Genomic DNA, 22646 nt, shown 5'->3' with positions numbered 1-22646 from the left:
CAATAAGACATTTTAATTGTTTATTAATTTCTGTGTCGGCTGCAAAGATGAAGTTGACGATATTTGACTCGCGATCTTCGCAGTAGGCTAGTGAACGCATGCACCGGAGAAATGCACATTTAGGCTACATAGTTTTATTTTGTTTTGGATGGTTTTGTTTAGAACCAGATTTCTGTAAATATATTCCACATTTTTTAGGCCTGTGAGGCGAGGCTACGGTTCGGTTCACGATGATATAATCTCCAGTTCAAGCACCTTATGTTGTGATTGATAGCCTATATTTACTTTATGTATTTAATCCAGGAATGAAAATATTAATGAATTAATGAAAAAAAAAAATATTAAAATTAAGATACAATTAATACAAAACGAAATTCGTTTTAAAGAAAGGCTTTGTGCTTTCTGTTTTGAGGTCTCTGTTAAAGTTTGAAAGTCTTAGTGCAGCTTTCAGAGCGCTCGCGTCCATAATGGAGAACTGTCAAGTAATATTGTTTTTTCCTCATAAATGCAAACACGAAAAATAAAAGACAAAAACTTTTTTAAAAAGACAAACCATAAATTTAGAAGAAAAAAAAAAAGATGGATTTATAGCGTTTTGGGGGAAAAATGAATGGATTTATACTGTTTTGAAAATGTTATTTTTTTTTTACTTTGAATTGATCATCAACAATATTGTTGTTTGATTTAATAATCACTGTTGCAAGAAGTGCCTAGTTAAGTTTTTTTTTTTTTTTTTTTTTTTTGTAAGTGGAAAAAGTAGGGGCTGCCACAGATTCTGTTTAGTTAGCTCCTTTATTGTTTTTTTCTATAGCCTAGAATAATATAGGTCAAATGCAGCAAGTCAAAAGACCAACTGGACCTTTTTTGCCAGTTTGCTCACATTTCTTTGAAGGATGGCAAAAATATCGCCTGAATATCGATATCTAGATATTGGAAAAAAATATCGAGATATTCATTTTTGTCAATATCTCCCACCCCTACATGCAGAACACCATATATGTTATGAATCTTACACGAAATTCATCTTCAGCACAATATAACTGATGGTAATGTAAAAAAGTGTATCAATGCAACCTGTTTTTAGCTTATATAACTAGCTCGTTAACGAATCAAAAAATATATATATTTTAAATTTACCAATATCAATATGCTAGCTTGATAGTGAGTACTAAAATACATCTTATTTGTTTATATTCATAAGCAATTAGCGTTAGATTTTTTTATTACATGTGATTCTGACATGATGTCACTACATGCACTGTGCTCCTTCCTCTCTGCTTCTCTCAGGTAAATAATGCGTCTTCAGCTCAGCGGTTGGAGTCGCGCGTTCATGTGTTTTGGGGGCGTGGCTTTGGAAGGAGCCCAGAAGGGAGGGGGTGGAGTGAATGGAAATAATGAACTGTCTTTAAAACAGTCCTGAGAGGTCTACAGACACTCGATTTTTATACTTTCTTTTTCAGAGTACTTACATTTTAATTATGTATTGATATGTACATAAAGTTTAAACAAATTTGAAAAAGAAGTTTTTTAGACCATTCCTACCTACCCTGCCTTTAATGCAGGAATTCACCACTGGCAAGTTGGGCTTTAGTAAAAATATATTAAAACTATATTAAAATCGCGATTAATCGCATCCAAAATATAAGTTTGTGTTAACATAATATATGTGTGTGTACGGTGTATAATTATTTTGCATATATAAATACACACACATGCATGTATATATTTAAGAAATATTTGCATGTATATACTGTATATATATTTATATATAATTTATATTACATATAAATATTTTATATATAAATAACGAATTTTTCTTAAATATATACATGCATGAGAAAACACAGTTTCACTTAATGTGTGAATTACGAGTAAAAGCGTTGCAGACAAAAAATTGTTTAAAAAAACATGAGAAAGTTTTGCTAACGTTTAGTTACGGAAAAGTTGGTGACACTTTATTTTAAGGTGTCATTGTTACAGTGTAATTATATATTTAAGTACTGAGTAATATTAAGCAACTACATGTACTTACTATAGGGTTAGGGTAGGATTAGGATTTGGTAATTATGCATAATTTACTGTTATTACTATGGTAAGTACATGTAACATAATATGTAACATTACTGTTATAACATATTACTGTTATTATGTAACAAGGACACTGTAAAATAAAGTGTTTCCGAAAAGTAACTTCTGAATGCTCTCTGAACACTCAAAATGTCCAGTTTTTTTAAACGTTTTAAAACATTCCATTTGATCAGTTTGTAAATATCATTAGAATGTTACTTTTGAATATTCTCTGAACATTCCGAAACTAGTAACATTTAAAAATGTTAGAAGAACTTCCAACTAAAACAGAAGAAAAAAGAAAAACGTTCCATGAAGGATGTGTGTGTTTTTGTGCTGACGTCTTGAGAACATTATTAAAGCCCAGATAACTTTCAACAACATTCTATTTGAGTTACTGGAAGAATGTTTGTTCATAACTTTGAGAATACCTTGCCAGAACAAAACATTTTTTTCCCTTTTGCCAAAAACTTCAACAGGCATATTAAGGTGACCAGGTTTCTGTAATGTAAACCGGGGACGTGTCCTAGTTCAGAGGTCAAAAATCTCAAAAATCTTGTTATTATGTATTAGTCAAAAATGGAGACAATACATTTTTGTATGTTTTTGTTTTTAAATGTTGTGGGTTCCATATTATCAATTATTATTATGATGATGTTTGTAAGTCAATCTGACCCTAATAGTAAATAGTAACCACTGCAAATAGCAAACAGATCAAACAGTATTTTAACAAAATAATGGCTTTTTAAAAACACATTAAAAAAAATATTGTAAAACTGATAGAAAGTTATAGTTAATAGTAGTTAATAGTGAGAATTGGACCCTAAATTAAAGTGTTACCCAAATGTTAATCAAATGTCATTTTACATTTGTGCTTTTGTAAATTTACTATCCCTAATTATGCTTATGATTTGCATTTTAGGCACAAATTAAGCACAAATTTGTGGCATTTAAAATGACTCGAAAATTTAGTTTCAACCCCTAAAACAAATGAAACAGAAAAGTGCCTTAAAATGATCTAAATTACTTGAAATATTTATGGATTACCTCCCCTTAAGTTTAATTCAATTTGTTATCATTTGCTAGTTTGCTAATGTTTTTCGATCGACAGATAATGCAAAATTATGCATTTTGAGTCATCTAACGGACTTTCTCTGACAAATAAACAGGGATTTCTGGGTACAAAAAAAGAGGACATATTGTTTATTTACATATTATATTTACAATACAAAACCTGTTGAAAAAATCCTTTAATTGAGATTTGTGCCGTCTTTGTTTCTCACATTGTACTGAAAATGAGGCAAAACTGCACTTTTTGAAGTAAATACGGCAGATGTGACTTTTTAAAATAAAAAAAAATATTTGAACACATAACTATGTCATAAAAACTGCATCCCGACCACAAACTCATATATACTCTTTGTGTTTTCATGCACAAATTCATTACCTAAACTTCATCATTACTTCACTTACTCGTATTGCTGCATTCACATCACAGTCATAACATTTTAAAAGAGTTGTGCAGAATATTAGTCTAAAGCGCTACTGTTAAGATGCAGACTTTACCAGAAATATGATCTAATCCGGGAAATGTTGTCATGCTCTCTTATATTGTACACTATTTAGGGTGGATATGGTGCTAAAGCAGACTAACCATATAGTATCCTGGAAGCAGCTTCTGCAGGAACTCGGCCTCTTTGTGCATGGTTTAGTGTGTGTGTGTGTGTGTGTGAGATGGGTAGGTTTAGGGGTCGGGTTAGTGTGTGTGTGTGTGTGTGTTTGATGAGTAGGTTTAGGGGTGCTAAAGCAGTCTCACCATATAGTATCCTGGAAGCAGCTTCTGCAGGAACTCGGCCTCTTTGTGCATGGTTTAGTGTGTGTGTGTGTGTGTGAGATGGGTAGGTTTAGGGGTCGGGTTAGTGTGTGTGTGTGTGTGTGTTTGATGAGTAGGTTTAGGGGTGCTAAAGCAGACTCACCATATAGTATCCTGGAAGCAGCTTCTGCAGGAACTCGGCCTCTTTGTGCATGGTTTAGTGTGTGTGTGTGTGTGTGTGAGATGGGTAGGTTTAGGGGTCGGGTTAGTGTGTGTGTGTGTGTGTGTTTGATGAGTAGGTTTAGGGGTGCTAAAGCAGTCTCACCATATAGTATCCTGGAAGCAGCTTCTGCAGGAACTCGGCCTCTTTGTGCATGGTTTAGTGTGTGTGTGTGTGTGTGAGATGGGTAGGTTTAGGGGTCGGGTTAGTGTGTGTGTGTGTGTGTGTTTGATGAGTAGGTTTAGGGGTGCTAAAGCAGACTCACCATATAGTATCCTGGAAGCAGCTTCTGCAGGAACTCGGCCTCTTTGTGCATGGTTTAGTGTGTGTGTGTGTGTGTGTGTGTGTGTGTGTGTGTGTGTGTGTGTGTGTGTGTGTGTGTGTGTGATGAGTAGGTTTAGGGGTGCTAAAGCAGTCTCACCATATAGTATCCTGGAAGCAGCTTCTGCAGGAACTCGGCCTCTTTGTGCATGGTTTAGTGTGTGTGTGTGTGTGTGTGTGTGTGTGTGTGTGTGTGTGTGTGTGTGTGTGTGTGTGTGTGTGTGATGAGTAGGTTTAGGGGTGCTAAAGCAGACTCACCATATAGTATCCTGGAAGCAGCTTCTGCAGGAACTCGGCCTCTTTGTGCATGGTTTAGTGTGTGTGTGTGTGTGTGTGTGTGTGTGTGTGTGTGTGTGTGTGTGTGTGTGTGTGATGAGTAGGTTTAGGGGTGCTAAAGCAGTCTCACCATATAGTATCCTGGAAGCAGCTTCTGCAGGAACTCGGCCTCTTTGTGCATGACGGTTTTCAGGATGAACTCATCGTCTCGAGTGACGTAGAAGATAGAGCCGCTGGCACCCGGGTTTGAGAGCTCGATCAAGGGTTCGTTACAGAGAGAATACTGCAGGAACAGAGAGAAACACAACGGGACGTCAGAGGACGCTGCATTTATTCTGATTCATGGTTAATATAGTCATACTTTTATGTTTTTTGGAGCTTGATATTGACATGAAGCACCGTCCATTTTTGTTGCATGTAAAAGTTCTGCAGAAGTCCTACACGTTTAGACATTATATTATTGTTTATAAGTTATGTTATTTACTCTATACCTCTAAACCTACCCATCACAGAAAACTTTCTGCATTTTTGGATGACAAAAACAACAACAAAAAACACTGTTCAGAATATTTTTTCAGCCATTTGGTTTCCGAAGACACTGGAAGTGTGTCCATGTTTACGTTGTAATGCCCATGTCATAATACACATTTGTGTCCTCATAAACCATATATACAAGAACAAGAACATGCACACACACACACACACACACACACACACACACTCACACACACACACACACACAGTGGTTTTAAGTGCTTAGAAAGGAAAGTATTAGTGTGCTAATCACCATCTGTCTCAGGTTGCGTGTGTGTGTGTTCGTGTGTGTGTGTGTCTGTGAGTTTGAGTGTGTGTGTGGTCCTGGTATTTCCTTTGTTGTGGGGACCAAATGGTATATAGTAATACCAGTAACTGTTGAGGAATGTTGACCTTGTGGGGACTTTTTTGGTACTCATGATGAAGCAATCTTATAAATTATACAGAATGATTTTTTTGAAAATGTAAAAATGCAGAAAGTTGTGCGTGATGGGTAGGTTTAGTGTGTGTGTGTGTGTGTGTGTGTGTGTGTAAGATGGGTAGGTTTAGGGGTCGGGTTAGTGTGTGTGAGAGATGGGTAGGTTTAGGGGTAGGGTTAGTGTGTGTGTGTGAGTGTGTGTGTGTGTGTGTGTAAGATGGGTAGGTTTAGGGGTCGGGTTAGTGTGTGTGTGTGTGTGTGTGTGTGTGTGTGAGTTGGGTAGGTTTAGGGGTCGGGTTAGTGTGTGTGTGTGTGTGTGTGTGTGTGTGTGTGAGTTGGGTAGGTTTAGGGGTCGGGTTGGTGTGTGTGTGTGTGTGTGAGATGGGTAGGTTTAGGGGTCGGGTTAGTGTGTGTGTGTGTGTGTGATGTGTAGGTTTAGGGGTCGTGTTACTGTGTGTGTGTGTGATGTGTAGGTTTAGGGGTCGTGTTAGTGTGTGTGTGTGTGTGTGTGTGTGTGTGTGTGTGATGTGTAGGTTTAGGGGTCGTGTTAGTGTGTGTGTGTGTGTGTGTGTGTGTGTGTGTGTGTGTGATGTGTAGGTTTAGGGTTAGTGTAAGAGGAGAGAATATACAGTTTGTACAGTATAAAAACTATTACGTCTATGGAGAGTCCCCACAAAGATAGTAAACTAGACATGTGTGTGCATGTGTAAGTGTGTGTGTAAGTGTGTGTGTGTATATGTGGGCTTATAAAGTGGCCATGTGCTTTCACACAGCTAATATGTTAGATTTCATTTAAGCTCCAGACTCTAAATCACGCATTAACCTCCCCATGACCCTCAGCTCTGCCCGATATGAACGCTTCACCCTCACTGATTCTTCAATATAGAGTCAAGATCCAAACCATTCCTCTCCAATATGAACATTACAACATGAGATTCAAAGCAAAAAAGTTGTTTATTTGAAAATCGTAAAATAAAGACAAATGGATCAAGATTGCATACTACTAATGTTTCAAAGTGAAAATTATTAATAATTATATTTTATTCAAACATACACTAGTGTTTAAAAGTTTGAGGTCAGTAAGATTTTTGTATTTTTTTAAAGAAATGATTATCCAGATGATTGAGGATGCATTAAATTGATAAGTGACAGTAAAGACATTAATAATGTTACAAACATTTCTATTTCAAATAAAAGCTGTTCTTTAGACCTTTCAATTCATCAAAGAATCCTGAAAAAAAAAATTTCAATGTATCCGATATTCCCTAAAGTTAAATTCGCAACTTTCATACTTCAATGAAACATTAATGAGATCTCAGGAGTTATGAAAGAGCGACTCTGAGGAGTAATATTTTCTTCTGGGATATGTTCACACATTCAGAAATAAACCTCAGCATCTGCACATTTTCACAGCTACAGAACTACTTTTACAGTTTTTCCAATTGCTAACACACAGTTTTGCAAACTAGGCTGGATTTATCAAAATACTTCACACAATTCACAAAACTACACACCCAATCTGCAAAACACCTCATATATCCTTGCAGCACTGCAACCAAAACTACATATAGCATTATCAAAATCAAACTTTTGCACGAGATGGCGCACACTTCATTCATATTAGCAGATTTCTGTCTAACCAACTACACACTGTTGGTCATAATGAAGAGCACTCTCATCTTTAGGATGCTTTGCCATAATACTAAAATAGTTAGTAAATTCTAATAGAATAGAAAATTCTTCAGATTGTTCACATGCACAGAAATATTTGCAAACACACACACACACACGCTGTTGAAACATTATTTTTATATTTTTCACAGTGCAACATATGCACAGCAGAAATATTTACACGGGACTGAACACAAATATGCTCACAAAAAACAATAAACTGAAAAAGATTGAAGTGTTAACATTAAGCATTGAGGTCAGGTCAGGTTTGGTCAGGTGACACATGTATCGGCCAATCAGATCATGTCATTTTGAATGGCAGTGTTTTGAAATGGCAATCATGTGACTTTATGTCAGATTGTTGTGTGTTATGCAGAACCGTGTTCAGTGTGTTTAAAAAGTGCCATTTATAATTGCAAAATGTGTGTAAAGCAGAAAATGTGTTTAGACTTATGGAGACTTGAGAAGAGGTTTCAGTTTAAATAATTGTGCTGTACGTGTCATTTTAGTGTGTTAGCAATTGGAAAAAACTGTTAACACTTCAATCTTTTTCAGTTTACTGTTTTTTGTGAGCATATTTGTGTTCAGTCCAGTGTAAATATATCTCCTGTGCATATGTTGCACTGTGAAAAATAAAAACATAAATGTTTCAACAGCGTGTGTGTGTGTGTCTGCAAATATTTCTGTGCATGTGAACAATCTGAAGAATTTTCTACAATTTTAACTATTTTAGTATTATGGCAAAGCATACTAAAGATGAGAGTGCTCTTCATTACGCCCATTACAACAAATCTGCTAATATGAATGAAGTGTGCGCCATCTCGTGCAAAAGTTTGATTTTGATAATGCTATATGTAGTTTTGGTTGCAGTGCTGCAAGGATATATGAGGTATTTTGCAGTTTGGGAGTGTGGTTTTGTGAATTGTGTGAAGTATTTTGATAAAACCAGCCTAGTTTGCAAAATTGTGTGTTAGCAATTGGAAAAAACTGTAAATCTCTTGACAAACTAAAAGACGTAAATGACATTTGTATGTATTCTAAATAAAAGACACAGATTGCACTGAATGTCAGATTGCTTATTTGGCTCAAGATAAGGATTTATTGAGTCCACATGTCATGCAAACTAGAAACTCTGTTTCTAACCACTAGATCTGTCACTCCAAACACACGACTCTGCGATGCTGTGTGTGAATGTTCGTTGGAACGATGGTTTCGGGAAACACACTCGTTGAACTGCTGATAATGACTGCACTTGCGACCACAGTTGGCTAACGATGCGTTCGGGAAACACACCCCTGAATGTGTCGAAGGCAGTGTTTGTGTGGATGTGTGTGTGTGACGCGTCTCACCAGATAGTCGTCGGGTCGGATCCCGAAGAGCTCTCTGAAGTAGCGGAACGCCACAGGAGCGTATGTTTTAAACCTGAAGTCTGGATAGTGATGCGCCGGCGTCAGATTACTGCCTTCACTGGGAGACACAGAGACACGGAGGACATCACATGACATCCGGATCATTTCATTCATGCTCAGTGTGACTGAGGGTCACATGTCACTGTTAGCAAAAGCACTGGTTATACTAGTGAGATATACTATACTTTTTTAGCTTAAAACAAGCAAAATTATCTACTAATGGGGTAAGAAAAATTATATTAATTCAAACAGACACAAGATTATTTTTCTTACCGCACTGGCTGATAATTTTGCTTGTTTTTAGCAAAAACTCACTTAATTTTGATTTATTTCCCCAGAAAATAAGACATAATATCATATGGCATTTTACTCATCTACTAAACGCATCTTAATTTAAGAATTTTTAGATATTTGGAATGGAAACAAGACAACATTTTTTTTTTTTTTTTGCATTGACATTTTCACTGACATTTACATCATTATTCTTATTATACTGCAAAAAAAAAATATTATACCAATGTAAACAAATTTTACATATTGGAGTGTTTGTTTGACAGTCTGTCCTTTATGCTGATTTAAATAAAAATAAAAAAAACATTGTATTACAGTATTTATTTTTACTGTATTACAGTAGAATATGAATTAAGAATCATAATCATTTAAAAAAAACTCAAGTAAAACTTATGGACAAAAATCATAATTATCTTAAATGTAGGTCTTAATTTTATTAATTTATATATATATATGTGTGTGTGTGTGTGTGTGTGTGTGCATTTGTTAATTTTCCTCAGATTAAATATATATAATTTATCTGACAAAAAATATATACATCAACATTTTTTATGTGTATATATACATAAAATATGTTGAATTTATATATGTGTGTATATATGTATATATATATGTGTGTGTATATATATATATACACACACACACACACACACATATACATACACACAAATGTATATATAGCTAAAAAATGTATCAACATTTTTTGTATGTACATGTACATATATATACACACACTATATATATATATATATATATGAATGTCCATGAATGTGTACAGTGTTTACAAAATCGTTTAGACACTAAAAGTGTTACTCAGTGAAATATTCACTCCTGTACCGAATCTGCAAAACTACAAGCACTTTATAATTATGCTTTACATTCAGTTTGCTACTGTAAATTAAACTCTTTGCAAAACTCTAAACACAGTTCTCTACATTAGACACATCACTCAAAACTAACAGCTCTTCGAAAACACTTACACATAAACTGATCACTTAGAAATCAAAACTCAGTGTTTAGAGAAAGAAATAATTTTTACCCCTTTGAATTTCTGTTTATAGTGTAAATATATATGTATTATATTATTTATGTGTATATATATTTACATATATGTATATACAGTATATATGTGTATATATATATATACATATTTCTATGTATCTATTTATGTACATATATACATACACATACATATATACACACAAACACACACACAAACACACACACACACACACACACACGCTTTAGAAATAAATTTGACTTTCTGACTTGGCTTATATGCATATTTAGTGTGTATATATATATATATATATATACTGTATATACGTGTGACAAACTCCTGTACACTCCACTACACACTTGATGTTTGTGTGTAGAGTTACTATACAAAAACACCATTTTTGGTAGAGCTTAAATAGCTTTGAATGAAGTGTTTGCTTTTGCAAGAGTTGTCTGATGTTTTGCATGTTGTGTGTGTGTTTTGTGGTTTTGTGTGTAGAGTTTCAGGAAATGGAGCCATAGTTTCAGAGATTGTGTGTAAGCAATTTGAAAGAAGCGTAAAACCCTGGCCTTGCTCCGACAGACCTGGGGAAGAAGATGCTCTCCACCACGTAGAAGTCTTGCATGAGGACGTCCCGCTCGGGTTTGGAGCTCAGGTTCCCCACGGTGTATCCGATGCCCAGCTGAATGGCTCCTTTCAGGGCAGACGAGGTCGTCTGGAGACACACGACACCAGTTAAACATCACACGAAATCACTGGATGTCAGGAGGAACGATTCAAGAACAAGCTTTCCTGTAACTCAAATGGTAGAGCGCTGGCGCTTGCAACACCAAGGTCATGGGTTCGATTCCCAGGGAAAGCAAGAACTGATAAGAATGTAAATGTGAACCTTGAAATGCAATGTAAGTCGCTTTGGATAAAAGCGTCTGTCAAATGCATAAATGTAAATGTAAGAACGATACAAATGATCAAATAGTAAACTACAAATATAAATACAGAATGTTTATTATATATTTTTTTTTAATATATAATAAATATTTCTGTCAAATCCATTAATCGCAACATTACATTTTGTGTTTATAAAATATATTTGTGTGTATATATATGTGTGTGTGTGTGTGTGTGTATGTGTATATGTATATGTATACACACACACACATATATGTATATATGCATACATATATGTAAGTATACACACACATCATTCTATATTTAGGGGTACATTTCAGGTCAGCCAAAAAGTCAGGAAATCAGTATTCTTTTTTGATCAATAAACTAGTTGGTTAAATAATATATGCCCTTAATGTGCTAAATAATTTATTTGGCAAGCTTAAGCTCTAATGATTTTTTAAATATGTTAATTAAAATGTACATTTGATTCATTATTTTGTCAACTGTGTTACGGACAAATGCTGTGTCAAATGAAACATGAATGAAGTACCACATGCTTGATAACACATTTGTTTGAAGGTTTTTGAGTCTATTAACTAGAGTTTTTGAGGTTATCTGTCTTAACTTATTTGTAAATATGAATTTGGGGCTTCATAATGGCCGTTGTGGGATGATGTCATAAAGGATGAAAACTTTCTTCAACATAAATTCACAGTATGCTGAATTTAGTATTATTCATCATCATCCTTACCCAAGATTTCCATCTGCAGAGATATCCCAATCTATTTTTCTGACGGTTTAGTTCACATTTAAAAGATTTATGACATAAAAACCACACATAACACAGTTGACAGAGAAAGTAACACAGTTGACAGGAGTAACACCATTGACAGGACACATTAGAAGGAAAAGAGAAAACTTTCTTTAAGATGATAACTTTCTTTTTATTCAACAAATGTAAGTAACAAGCAATTAAGCAAAGAGTTCACTTAAAAAAAATATTAATTAATATTTGATATTATTATCAAGGTAAATTAAAGGTATAGCGGAGGATTTTTTACTTCCGTGTGGATCACCTATACTATTGGTCCTCCTAATTGTCAATCATTCCGGTGAATCAATCAAACTTATTCAAAAAGTGGAGAGGGCGGGTCTTATCTAAAATTCGGAAAGATCCTCCACTATACCTTTAAGTTTTATAATGCATTATGACACTTTGGGTTGTAAGGACTGATCAGTCATGACTAAGCAGAAATAGACATATGTCAAATCTATAATAATATATAGGTTTAAGTCAATCATGAGGAATTCTGAATGCTTTATCCTAGGTCATATATATATAAAATATCAGAGTTCAGATTAATTTAATAAATAAATAATAAAATATAAAATAAATATAATTATATATTTATTAAAATAAAAAAATATATAAATATATAAAATAAGAATTTTTTATTTTAAATATAGATATTTGTATATAAAATATATAATTATATATTTGGTAACAATTCACAATAAGGTAGCAATGAGTATTACATTTGTTAATAAATTAATACAATTAATTATTTAAAATACAACAATATTTATTGTTAATTCATGTTAACTCCATTAAATAATATTAACAGATACTTTATCTATTGATCTTAATAATGTATTAGTAAATGCATTACTGAAGTTAATGTACCGAAAACTGAGGCGCTAAAAGGTTTAAAGCACAATTTCCATATATAACGCTAAGTCCAATTTCATAACAGTTTCACAGGATGAATTCTGAGAGCTTACGCTTTCATTAATGATGATTACTAAAATATATGTGACCCTGGACCACAAAACTGAATTGAAATTGAGATTTATATATAACCTGAAAGCTGAATAAATAAGCTTTCCATTGATGTATGATTTGTTATGATAGGACAATATTTGGCCGAGATACAACTATTGAACATCTGGAATCTGAGGGTGCAAAAAAATCGAAACTGAGAAAATCTCCTTTAAAGTTGTTAATTTATGTTGGCGATTGTGCAGCATTCACTCACAAAAATACATGTTTTATATATTTACGGTAGGAAATGTACAAAATATCTTCATGGAACATGATCTTTACTTAATATCCAAATGATTTTTGGCATAAAAGAAAAATCGATAATTTTGACCCATACAATGTATTGTTGGCTATTGCCACAAATATACCCGTAGACTGAGACTGAGACTGAGACTGAGACGCACCTTCTTGTACGTGGTCTCGCCGGACGCATCGACTCGCCGGTGGCCGATCTTCTTCTCGAGGCCAGAGACGGGCTGACACGAGGAAGACGGCATCTGAGGAGACACACACTAATGAGCCCCTGTGGGACCACTACTGACTCATCTGCATTTTCATTTTAACATTATATCTCATTCATTTCTGAAAGCTCAGATCAATAACATATTCCTCTAAAATGAAACACTTAAGCATTCAAAGGAGGAGTTCACTTTCAAATAAAAATGTCCTGATGATTTACTCTCCCCGACGTCATCCAAGATGTTCATGTCTTTCTTTCTTCAGTCGAAAAGAAATTAAGTTTTTGAGGAAAACATTCCAGGATTTTTCTCCATATAGTGTCTTCAATGGGGTCCAAACGGGTTGAAGGTCCAAATGTGAGTTTCAGTGCAGCTTTAAAGTCTCGACACGATCCCAGTCGAGAAATAAGAGTCTTATCTAGACAAACATCACTCATTTTATAAAAAATAAATAAAAAATTATATACTTTTAACCACAAATGCTGGTCTTGTACCATCTCTGAGATGCGCCACGCATTACGTCATCACGTAAGAAAAATCCTGGAATGTTTTCCTCAAAAACCTTCATTTCTTTTCGACTGAAGAAAGAAAGACGTGGACATCTTGGATGACGGGGGAGAGTAAATCCTCAGGACATTTTTATTTGAAAGTGAACTCCTCCTTTAACTCTTCTCAAGATTGCATGCAGTAAAATTGTAGTTTTATGATGATATATGGATGATGAACGATGCTTCACCTCGGTTAAGTGGGTCTTCTTAAGAGCAGCGTCTGAAACGACACACGGCAAGAGAAAGATATTAATCCCATTAATGTAATTAAATGCAGGTAAAAGTCTTTGCTAATAAAACAATAAAAGATTCATTTAAACCACATAAAAGTCTGAGAAAATGTTCAGAACGCTTTGTTTTAAACACAACCTCATTAACCCAGCGAACAAAAATATATCCTTAGAACATTTTAAGTTAATTAAAATGAACAAAATTAAAACATTTAATTTAAATTGAATTAAATTTTAATAAGTTAAATAAAAGAGCCATTAAGCTATGAAAATGTTTTTACGAATGTTCATTGAACATTCAAAAAATCCAGTATTCTAAACGTTGAAAATAAAAAATAAAAATTATTGGTTATGCAAACATTACAGAAACATTCCATTTTAACGTTCAAATATTATTGGAATGCTACTTTTGAATGTTCTCTGAGCGTTCAGTTTTTAAACGTTTCAAAAATGTTTTTTCTTGGTTATACGAACATTCCATTTGATCATTCTTCAAACAGCATTATGGGAATGTTACTTTTGAATCTGAACATTCTAAAACCAGTAACATTTAAAAAAAAAAGGTTCCATTAATGATGTATAAGTGTTTTGTGCTAACGATCATGCCTGGTGACATCACTGATGATGCGTCTAGGGTTGTGCCTGTGTAAGGTGTGTGTTAAAATCAGAAAACGTTAATGTCTGATTCACTGAATGGCATCCAGTTATGATCTGAGAAATAAATATGGTAATTTCACATTTCATATGCAATTTTCTAATTAAATAATGTTTCAAATCCTGCAGTCGTCTCACTAGAAGCAGAAGGTCAAGTCAAGTGCATTGCATTGTGGGATACATTATCCACTCACATTTCGGGAAATATAATAGGTCACAGAAAATATGCATCCTAACTGCAACAAACACACTGCAAAAATAGTCTTCCGAACACACACACACTGGTTAATGTGTGAATAACAGTCCAAGGACAAGCGGCGTGAGTCTGCAGCTCTCGGATGCCTAGCGGTTATTTCACACTGCGCTTTCCTCACACATGTTTCTGTGTCACTGCATTCAAGGGGAGGGGGCGGAGCTACTGACAAGCCAACCTGTCAATCACTCCTCCGCACGTGCCGGCGCCGAATCAAAGCAAGATAACAGAACCTGACCTGCTTTACACCCGACACCAGCGGGATATCTCAGAGCTGGGAATTAGAGCAGCAATGCAGCACCGACAACAAACAACAGTGGGTTTAATCTTCATTTCATTCTGGAGCACGAATGAATCTCCTCAACACGTGTCCAGGGCATATTTTTTAGTGCAAAATATAAAGAAAATGATATTTTTCATAATGAAAATCAAGCTTATTTTAGGACCATTAGCACTTCATTTAAAGCCTTTATGTATAATGCATTATAAAGGTATTCACAATGTACATTATAATGCATTATATCTTTTAATTAAAATTAGGGCTGTGAAAAGATTAATCGCGATTAATCGCATCCAAAATAAAAGTTTGTGTCTAGATGATATATGTGTGTGTGCTGTGTATAATTATTTTGTATATATAAATACACACACATATGCATGTATATATTTAAGAAATATTTGCATTTATATACTGTATATATTTATATATAATTTATATTATATATAAATTTAAATATTTTATATATAAATAACAAATATTTCTTAAATAAATACATGCAAGTGTGTACAAAATAATTATACACAGTACACACACACATATCATGTAGATACAAACTTTTATTTTGGATGCGATTAATCTTTTCACAGCCCTAATTTTAAATTAAAAGATATAATGCATTATAATGTACATTGTGAATACCTTTATGCATTATATCTTTTAAGTTAAAATGCATTATAGTCTTGTTGCATCTGAAATTGGTTGTTTGTCGTGTGTTTTAATGCATTCTACTTTCTGAAGGTGTAACAATGTCTAAGCATTATAACTGTGGTAACAGTTATTCATGAGATCATAATAAGGTGCATTATAAGGCATAATTAATGCATTTTAAAATACTTTTATAATGCATCACACATAAAGGCTTCAAGTGAAGTGCTACTATATGTTTTTTACACTGTGACATTATTTTAATGACGTTTAAACACAATTTTCCCTCCGGTGTTGATTCTCTCCACTAATGCAATTATTATTACAGTACAAAATATAACTCATATGATGCACAAATACTCACTATTTAAATAGTAAATCATTTTTGTTTCCAGGGAAAATGTATTTAATTTGTTAGAAAATAATGTCAAAATGCAAATTATAAAAAAAAAAAAGAAGAAAAAAAAAAAGCTTTATATATTATCTATTTTGTTTATTTTGATGTTGGGGTTTAATGTGATCTGGACAGATTTTGTGAGATCAAGAATATCCTCTGTAAAGCTTTAAGTGTGTGTGTGTGTGTGTTGATAGCAGATGCAGTATTGTTGACGGTCTCTCGTGGAGCTTTTAAGTGTGTGTGTGTGTGTGTGTGTGTGTGTATTGTTGATGGTCGCTCGTGGAGGTTTTAAGTGTGTGTGTGTGTGTGTATTGTTGATGGTCGCTCGTGGAGGTTTTAAGTGTGTGTGTGTGTGTGTGTATTGTTGACGGTCGCTCGTGGAGGTTTTAAGTGTGTGTGTGTGTGTACTGTTGATGGTCGCTCGTGGAGGTTTTAAGTGTGTGTGTGTGTGTATTGTTGATGGTCGCTCCTGGAGGTTTTAAGTGTGTGTGTGTGTGTGTACTGTTGATGGTCGCTCGTGGAGGTTTTAAGTGTGTGTGTGTGTGTACTGTTGATGGTCGCTTGTGGAGGTTTTAAGTGTGTGTGTGTGTGTACTGTTGATGGTCGCTCGTGGAGGTTTTAAGTGTGTGTGTTTGTGTTGACGGTCTCTCGTGGAGGTTTTAAGTGTGTGTGTGTGTGTGTGTATTGTTGATGGTCTCGTGGAGGTTTTAAGTGTGTGTGTGTGTGTGTGTATTGTTGACGGTCGCTCGTGGAGGTTTTAAGTGTGTGTGTGTGTGTATTGTTGATGGTCGCTCGTGGAGGTTTTAAGTGTGTGTGTGTGTGTACTGTTGATGGTCGCTCGTGGAGGTTTTAAGTGTGTGTGTTTGTGTTGACGGTCTCTCGTGGAGGTTTTAAGTGTGTGTGTGTGTGTGTGTATTGTTGATGGTCTCGTGGAGGTTTTAAGTGTGTGTGTGTGTGTGTGTATTGTTGACGGTCGCTCGTGGAGGTTTTAAGTGTGTGTGTGTATTGTTGATGGTCTCGTGGAGGTTTTAAGTGTGTGTGTGTGTTGTTGACGGTCTCGTGGAGGTTTTAAGTGTGTGTGTGTGTGTGTGTGTGTATTGTTGACGGTCGCTCGTGGAGGTTTTAAGTGTGTGTGTGTGTGTGTGTGTACTGTTGATGGTCGCTTGTGGAGGTTTTAAGTGTGTGTGTGTATTGTTGATGGTCACTCGTGGAGGTTTTAAGTGTGTGTGTTTGTGTGTTGACGGTCTCTTGTGGAGGTTTTAAGTGTGTGTGTGTGTGTTGTTGACGGTCTCGTGGAGGTTTTAAGTGTGTGTGTTTGTGTGTTGACGGTCTCTTGTGGAGGTTTTAAGTGTGTGTGTGTGTGTGTGTATTGTTGATGGTCTCGTGGAGGTTTTAAGTGTGTGTGTGTGTGTGTTGTTGCCGGTCTCGTGGATGCGCATGTGCTTGAGAAGCAGATAATGTGAGCCGAGGAAACGCATGTGTCGTCAGACATAAATACACAGAAACATGCTGAGAAAATCACTTCTGCCTCTCACACACACTGCAGAACGAAGACCAAACGCTCCTCTTCTGCTACAAAACATCGTTTGTAAGAAATTTAGCATGGAGGAAACCATATTTACTACAGAGGATATTAACATTTTTGACACTTTACAAGAAAACGTGGAGGCGTTTGCCTGTGCAAAACTAATTACAGACTTCTGTTAAAATGCAGGGTCTGATTTTCTGGAAAATCACACAAGGCTCATTTTCTATCGCTTTACAAATCTAGATCTCAGAGTCCAGTGCGGACGGCTCTGCGGACAGAAACAGCGGCTTTACAAAAAAGCCCAAATCAATTGTAATCATATTTGAGCCGCTGAGATTTATGGAGAGAGACGAGGATGAGACATGAAGCCGTCTTTACGGACAAACATCATAGGAAACACCCACAGGGAAAATAAGTCATATATTATGGATTAAGATAAACAACATCTGCAAAGTTACAATGCTCAAAGTTCGAAGCAAAGGGAGATTTTTGCTTTTAAAGAACAAACAAACGGCTGGTAGAGACTACACCACATTCCTCCCGGGTTAGTGACATCACCAACCCTAGAATTTACATAAACCCCGCCCCCGGAACACGATTTATAGATTATCAAAACAGAATATGCTAATCAAAGACTAGAAGATAACTACACATCAGCTTCATAAATTCATCAACTAACCATTCAGAAATGTTGTCTACATGTTGTCTCTTCTTCTCGAGTCTCTCCATCTTTCTGACTCCGGTTTGAACATAAAAGGCTAAAAGTTTTTGAAATTTTCAGTGCATGTGTGTGTGAGGTAAAAGGACACGAGCTCTTGAAGCTCCGCCCCCCTGTGCCGGGAGCAGCAGCTCATTTGCATTTAAAGGGACAGACACAAAACGGTGCGTTTTTGCTCACCCTCAAAAAGTGACGACTTTAACATGCTATATAAAAATATCTGTGGGGTATTTTGAGCTAAAGCTTCACACACACACTCTGGGGACATCAGAGACTTATTTTACATCTTGTGAAAGGCGGATTATACCACCCCTTTAAATTTTGGGAACAGCAGTTAAACTCCTGCAGGAGGAAAAACATTACAATTTCCATTTGTGGCTGAATTAATTCTACAATTGCTAGATGATGACAATAACTGTGTTTCCATGCAAAGTTATGAATTTAACTTATATACAGAATTGGAATATGGCATAAAACATTTGCGAATAAAGCAACTTTTCCATTCCATGTGTTCAAGAGAACAAAATCATCACTTCCTGCTGCAATCGAGGAAAAAACTGTGTCTCTTTATTACCATAATGTTCTCTTGCGTTCGGATGCTGGTGTTTGGGAACATTTACACGACAAATATGCACTAAAAATGGAAACGTTTTTCCTTTGCGTTTTTCACGTACAGACGTCAACGTTCTCAAAACATTCACACGGATCCACGAAAGCGACTGAAAACGCTGTATTCCGCTGTCAGGCCAGTAGATGGCGATCTCACTGTGTAAAGAAACACTCCGCTCTCATAGACTGAACGTGTAATACGCATGACGACACTGTTTACACAAGTTCACGTTTTTGTAGTTTACAACAAGACGCTAACGGTAATGTTTTCAAAAGTTTGCGTTTTCAGGCCCTGAAACGCTGTTGTCGTGTGTAGCTAACGATAATCATCACTACTAGATAATGTCAAGAGGACAATCTTAACAAAGTAGATCCAACTGCAATCGGGAACAAAGAACTGACACTGTCCTTGAATACTGCATCACACACACACACACCAGGGTTGCCAACTTTTCAGTTTAGCTCGGAGTGAGACTTCTCCGACGGGGGGGGGGGGGGGGGGGGGTTAACTGGGGGGGGCCAGGCAGGGGCCACTTGTGCTTTTAGGGGGCACACCTTTAACATTCATCTTAACCTATTTTCAGTATTATTTCAAGTCATTTTTCACCATGTCATGCATGACTACAATCTCTAGAAAAAGGTAATAAATAATATTAGCTAAGCTAATAAAACAATTTCAATTCAAATGAATGTTTCATTATGTTTAATTGTAGTGTGATATAATGATCAATAATAACACATTTTTAGCATCTAAGCACATCTAGGCACTTTTTTACACCTGGGGTGGGCGATATGGCAATAATATCACAATTTTTGTTTGTTTTTTTCAGAAAAAAATCACGATTTTATCATGATTCTTTTTCATGTTGGTTTTACTATTTTGCATGTGACTGAGCATTACAGCCAAACTAATGTCCCTATTTTAAAAACAAAGCCTTATAACAAAATATAGGTAACAAAATATAAAATAAAAAAGAATGGCAGACATTTAGGTCAAAGTGGCGAAGATGAAATCTTTGTCACTATTTTCTTTGTTATTAAAAATTAAGAACAGAGATACATATTACACATACACAACTTAATATACAAATGAAATAAACAGTGCTTTATTTTTTCAGCTATAGGTGTATTTAACAGTAGAATTGAAGAAAGTAATTAAATGGACAAATATGAAAATCACAACAGACTTAAAGTTCTCAGTCAAGAGCAGTGAATGATTTCCTCTGTGTGTTTTGTTGTTTTATTAACATTAACGGCATAGTTCTCCCCCCAAAAAGTCATAATTTACTCTCTTAAGTTGTTTTAAACCTGAATAAGTTTCTTTCTTCTGTTGAAAATAAACGTTATTTGAAAGAATGTCAGTAACCAAACAGTTGATGTACCCCTGTGACTTCCATAGTATATTTTTTTCCTACTATGTATGTCAATGGGGACCAGCAACTGTTTGGTTTTGGGTGAACTATCTCTTTAAGAACAAGCGGCAGCATGTTTATTATTAGGGCTACTGTCTCTTTAAGAACTGCACGCGACGCGTCTAATATACACGCATATATGACAAGCAGATTTTAATTAATTTTCTCTGTTTGCTTTCACTTTAGACATAACCAACTTGTTTATGTAAACATTGTCTGTATTTGACAGTATTAGCGCAATATAAGACTCAAAAGATAACTTTTAGTCCAGTAACAGGCTTTTAGTGCATATGCGCGTCGAGTGTACGCGCTCAGTAAAGCGCATGTTTGAACAGCGCATCAGCAGCGAATGACATGTTTAACCGGCAAGGCTTTAAAGCACATGCAAATAATGAACTTTTGTGAACTGCAGTGTCCCGTTCCTCTGCGTTAACATTTGATGTGAATATACGTCGTGCTGCAGTGTAGCCTATAGATGAAGGCGCCGCAACTGATAAAATGCGCAGTTGTAAGAGTTTCCCTCTCTGCCGTGCGTGCGCGCGCTATCGGTTGGACGACAGTCTCTGTCTCGCATGCGTGCTCGCTCTAGGTTCTGGGAGATTTTTAACTAATTTGCGCCATAACTAGTTGTCCATCCAGTAGTTAAGAGCCTGAATTGTTTATAGTAATTCTAAAATTTAGTGCACATGAGTGAAAAAAAAATACAGCACAGAAGAATGTCTATTTTTGCGTGAGATTTCTTTGTTGAGCGTGAGAGCGTGAGATTGAGGCTGAATGCGTGACTGTCACGCGAGATGCGTGAGAGTTGGCAACCCTGACACACACACGCACACATGCACACAAATACACTCCCACACACAGAGTCACACACTCACTCTCTCTCTCACACACACACACGCACACACACGCACACAAATACACTCCCACACACACACTCACTCTCTCTCTCACACACACACATGCACACACATGCACACACACACACACACACACACACGCACACAAATACACTCCCACACACACAGTCACACACTCACTCTCTCTCTCACACACACACGCACACAAATACACTCCCACACACACACTCACTCTCTCTCTCACACACACACATGAACACACACACACACACACGCACACAAATACACTCCCACACACACAGTCACACACTCACTCTCTCTCTCACACACACACGCACACACACGCACACAAATACACTCCCACACACACACTCACTCTCTCTCTCACACACACACACGCACACAAATACACTCCCACACACACAGTCACACACTCACTCTCTCTCTCACACATGCACACAAACACACTCCCACACACACACTCACTCTCTCTCTCTCACACACACACACACACACACACGCACACACACACACACACACACACACACACACAAACACACTCCCACACACACAAATACACTCCCACACACACACACACACACACAGTCACACACTCACTCTCTCACACATACACACAAACACACACACACACATTAAAGAAGAAAAGCAAAACAATAAATTTAGTTTTTTTACAAACAACAGCATGAAACAATGAATCATGTTTTGGTTCCAAGGGTCTTCAAAGCAGCAGAATCACATTCACACTGTCAGTGGCAATAACATCACACACACACACACACACACACACACAATAAACGCGGCCTCACAGATGCAGATTTACACATGAGAAAAATATGTGGTCATTTAACAAAAGCCATATACTTCTCATCCACTGCATGATGATTTCCAAATCTTCCCTCAAAACAACGGCAACAACATCTAAACACTGGATGTTAAAAAAAGTCACATTAATGCTGTGATTAAATCGACGATGTGAAGAGTAAAGCAGGAATATATGGTGTAATTCGGGCCAGTGACAGACTGGATCTCACCATGATCTGTGTGTGTGTGTGTGTGTGTGAGAAAGCCAACAGACTGTCAGAGATTCACACACAACTGCTCACGATCCTTCTGTTGAAACACAGCCATGATTCTCAGCGCTTCATAATGTTGTAAACCAAAGACTTCAGAGATGATGGTAACACTTGAAGAGCGACTGAATGATCACCATATTTCATATTTCATGACAGCATTGCGCATGAAGAATAAAAGCATAAAGAAAGCATGAAATACTGTACAGATCTATCTCTGTGTGTCATTCACC

General features: G+C 36.1%; 1 protein-coding gene across 6 annotated transcripts in view; it reads right to left on the bottom strand.

Annotated features, from left to right (window-relative positions):
- The window catches only part of pip5k1cb (phosphatidylinositol-4-phosphate 5-kinase, type I, gamma b), a 63335-nt gene that overhangs the window by 24749 nt on the left and 15940 nt on the right, over nt 1-22646 (bottom strand). For all 6 annotated transcript variants that reach the window (XM_084119328.1, XM_084119330.1, XM_084119333.1 and 3 more), the window contains exons 2-6: nt 13928-13959; nt 13138-13230; nt 10605-10735; nt 8670-8787; nt 4828-4980 (exon numbers count right to left, since the gene is read on the bottom strand). In XM_084119328.1, the coding sequence (XP_083975454.1) occupies nt 4828-4980; nt 8670-8787; nt 10605-10735; nt 13138-13230; nt 13928-13959 (527 nt within the window). The remainder of the gene's footprint in view (nt 1-4827; nt 4981-8669; nt 8788-10604; nt 10736-13137; nt 13231-13927; nt 13960-22646) is intronic.

The sequence above is a fragment of the Abramis brama genome, assembly GCF_963993115.1.
Source record: "Abramis brama genome assembly, chromosome: 7".
Taxonomy (NCBI): Eukaryota; Metazoa; Chordata; class Actinopteri; order Cypriniformes; family Leuciscidae; genus Abramis; species Abramis brama.
The sequence above is the reverse complement of the archived record's forward strand: the minus strand, read 5'-3'. Positions and strand labels throughout refer to the sequence as shown.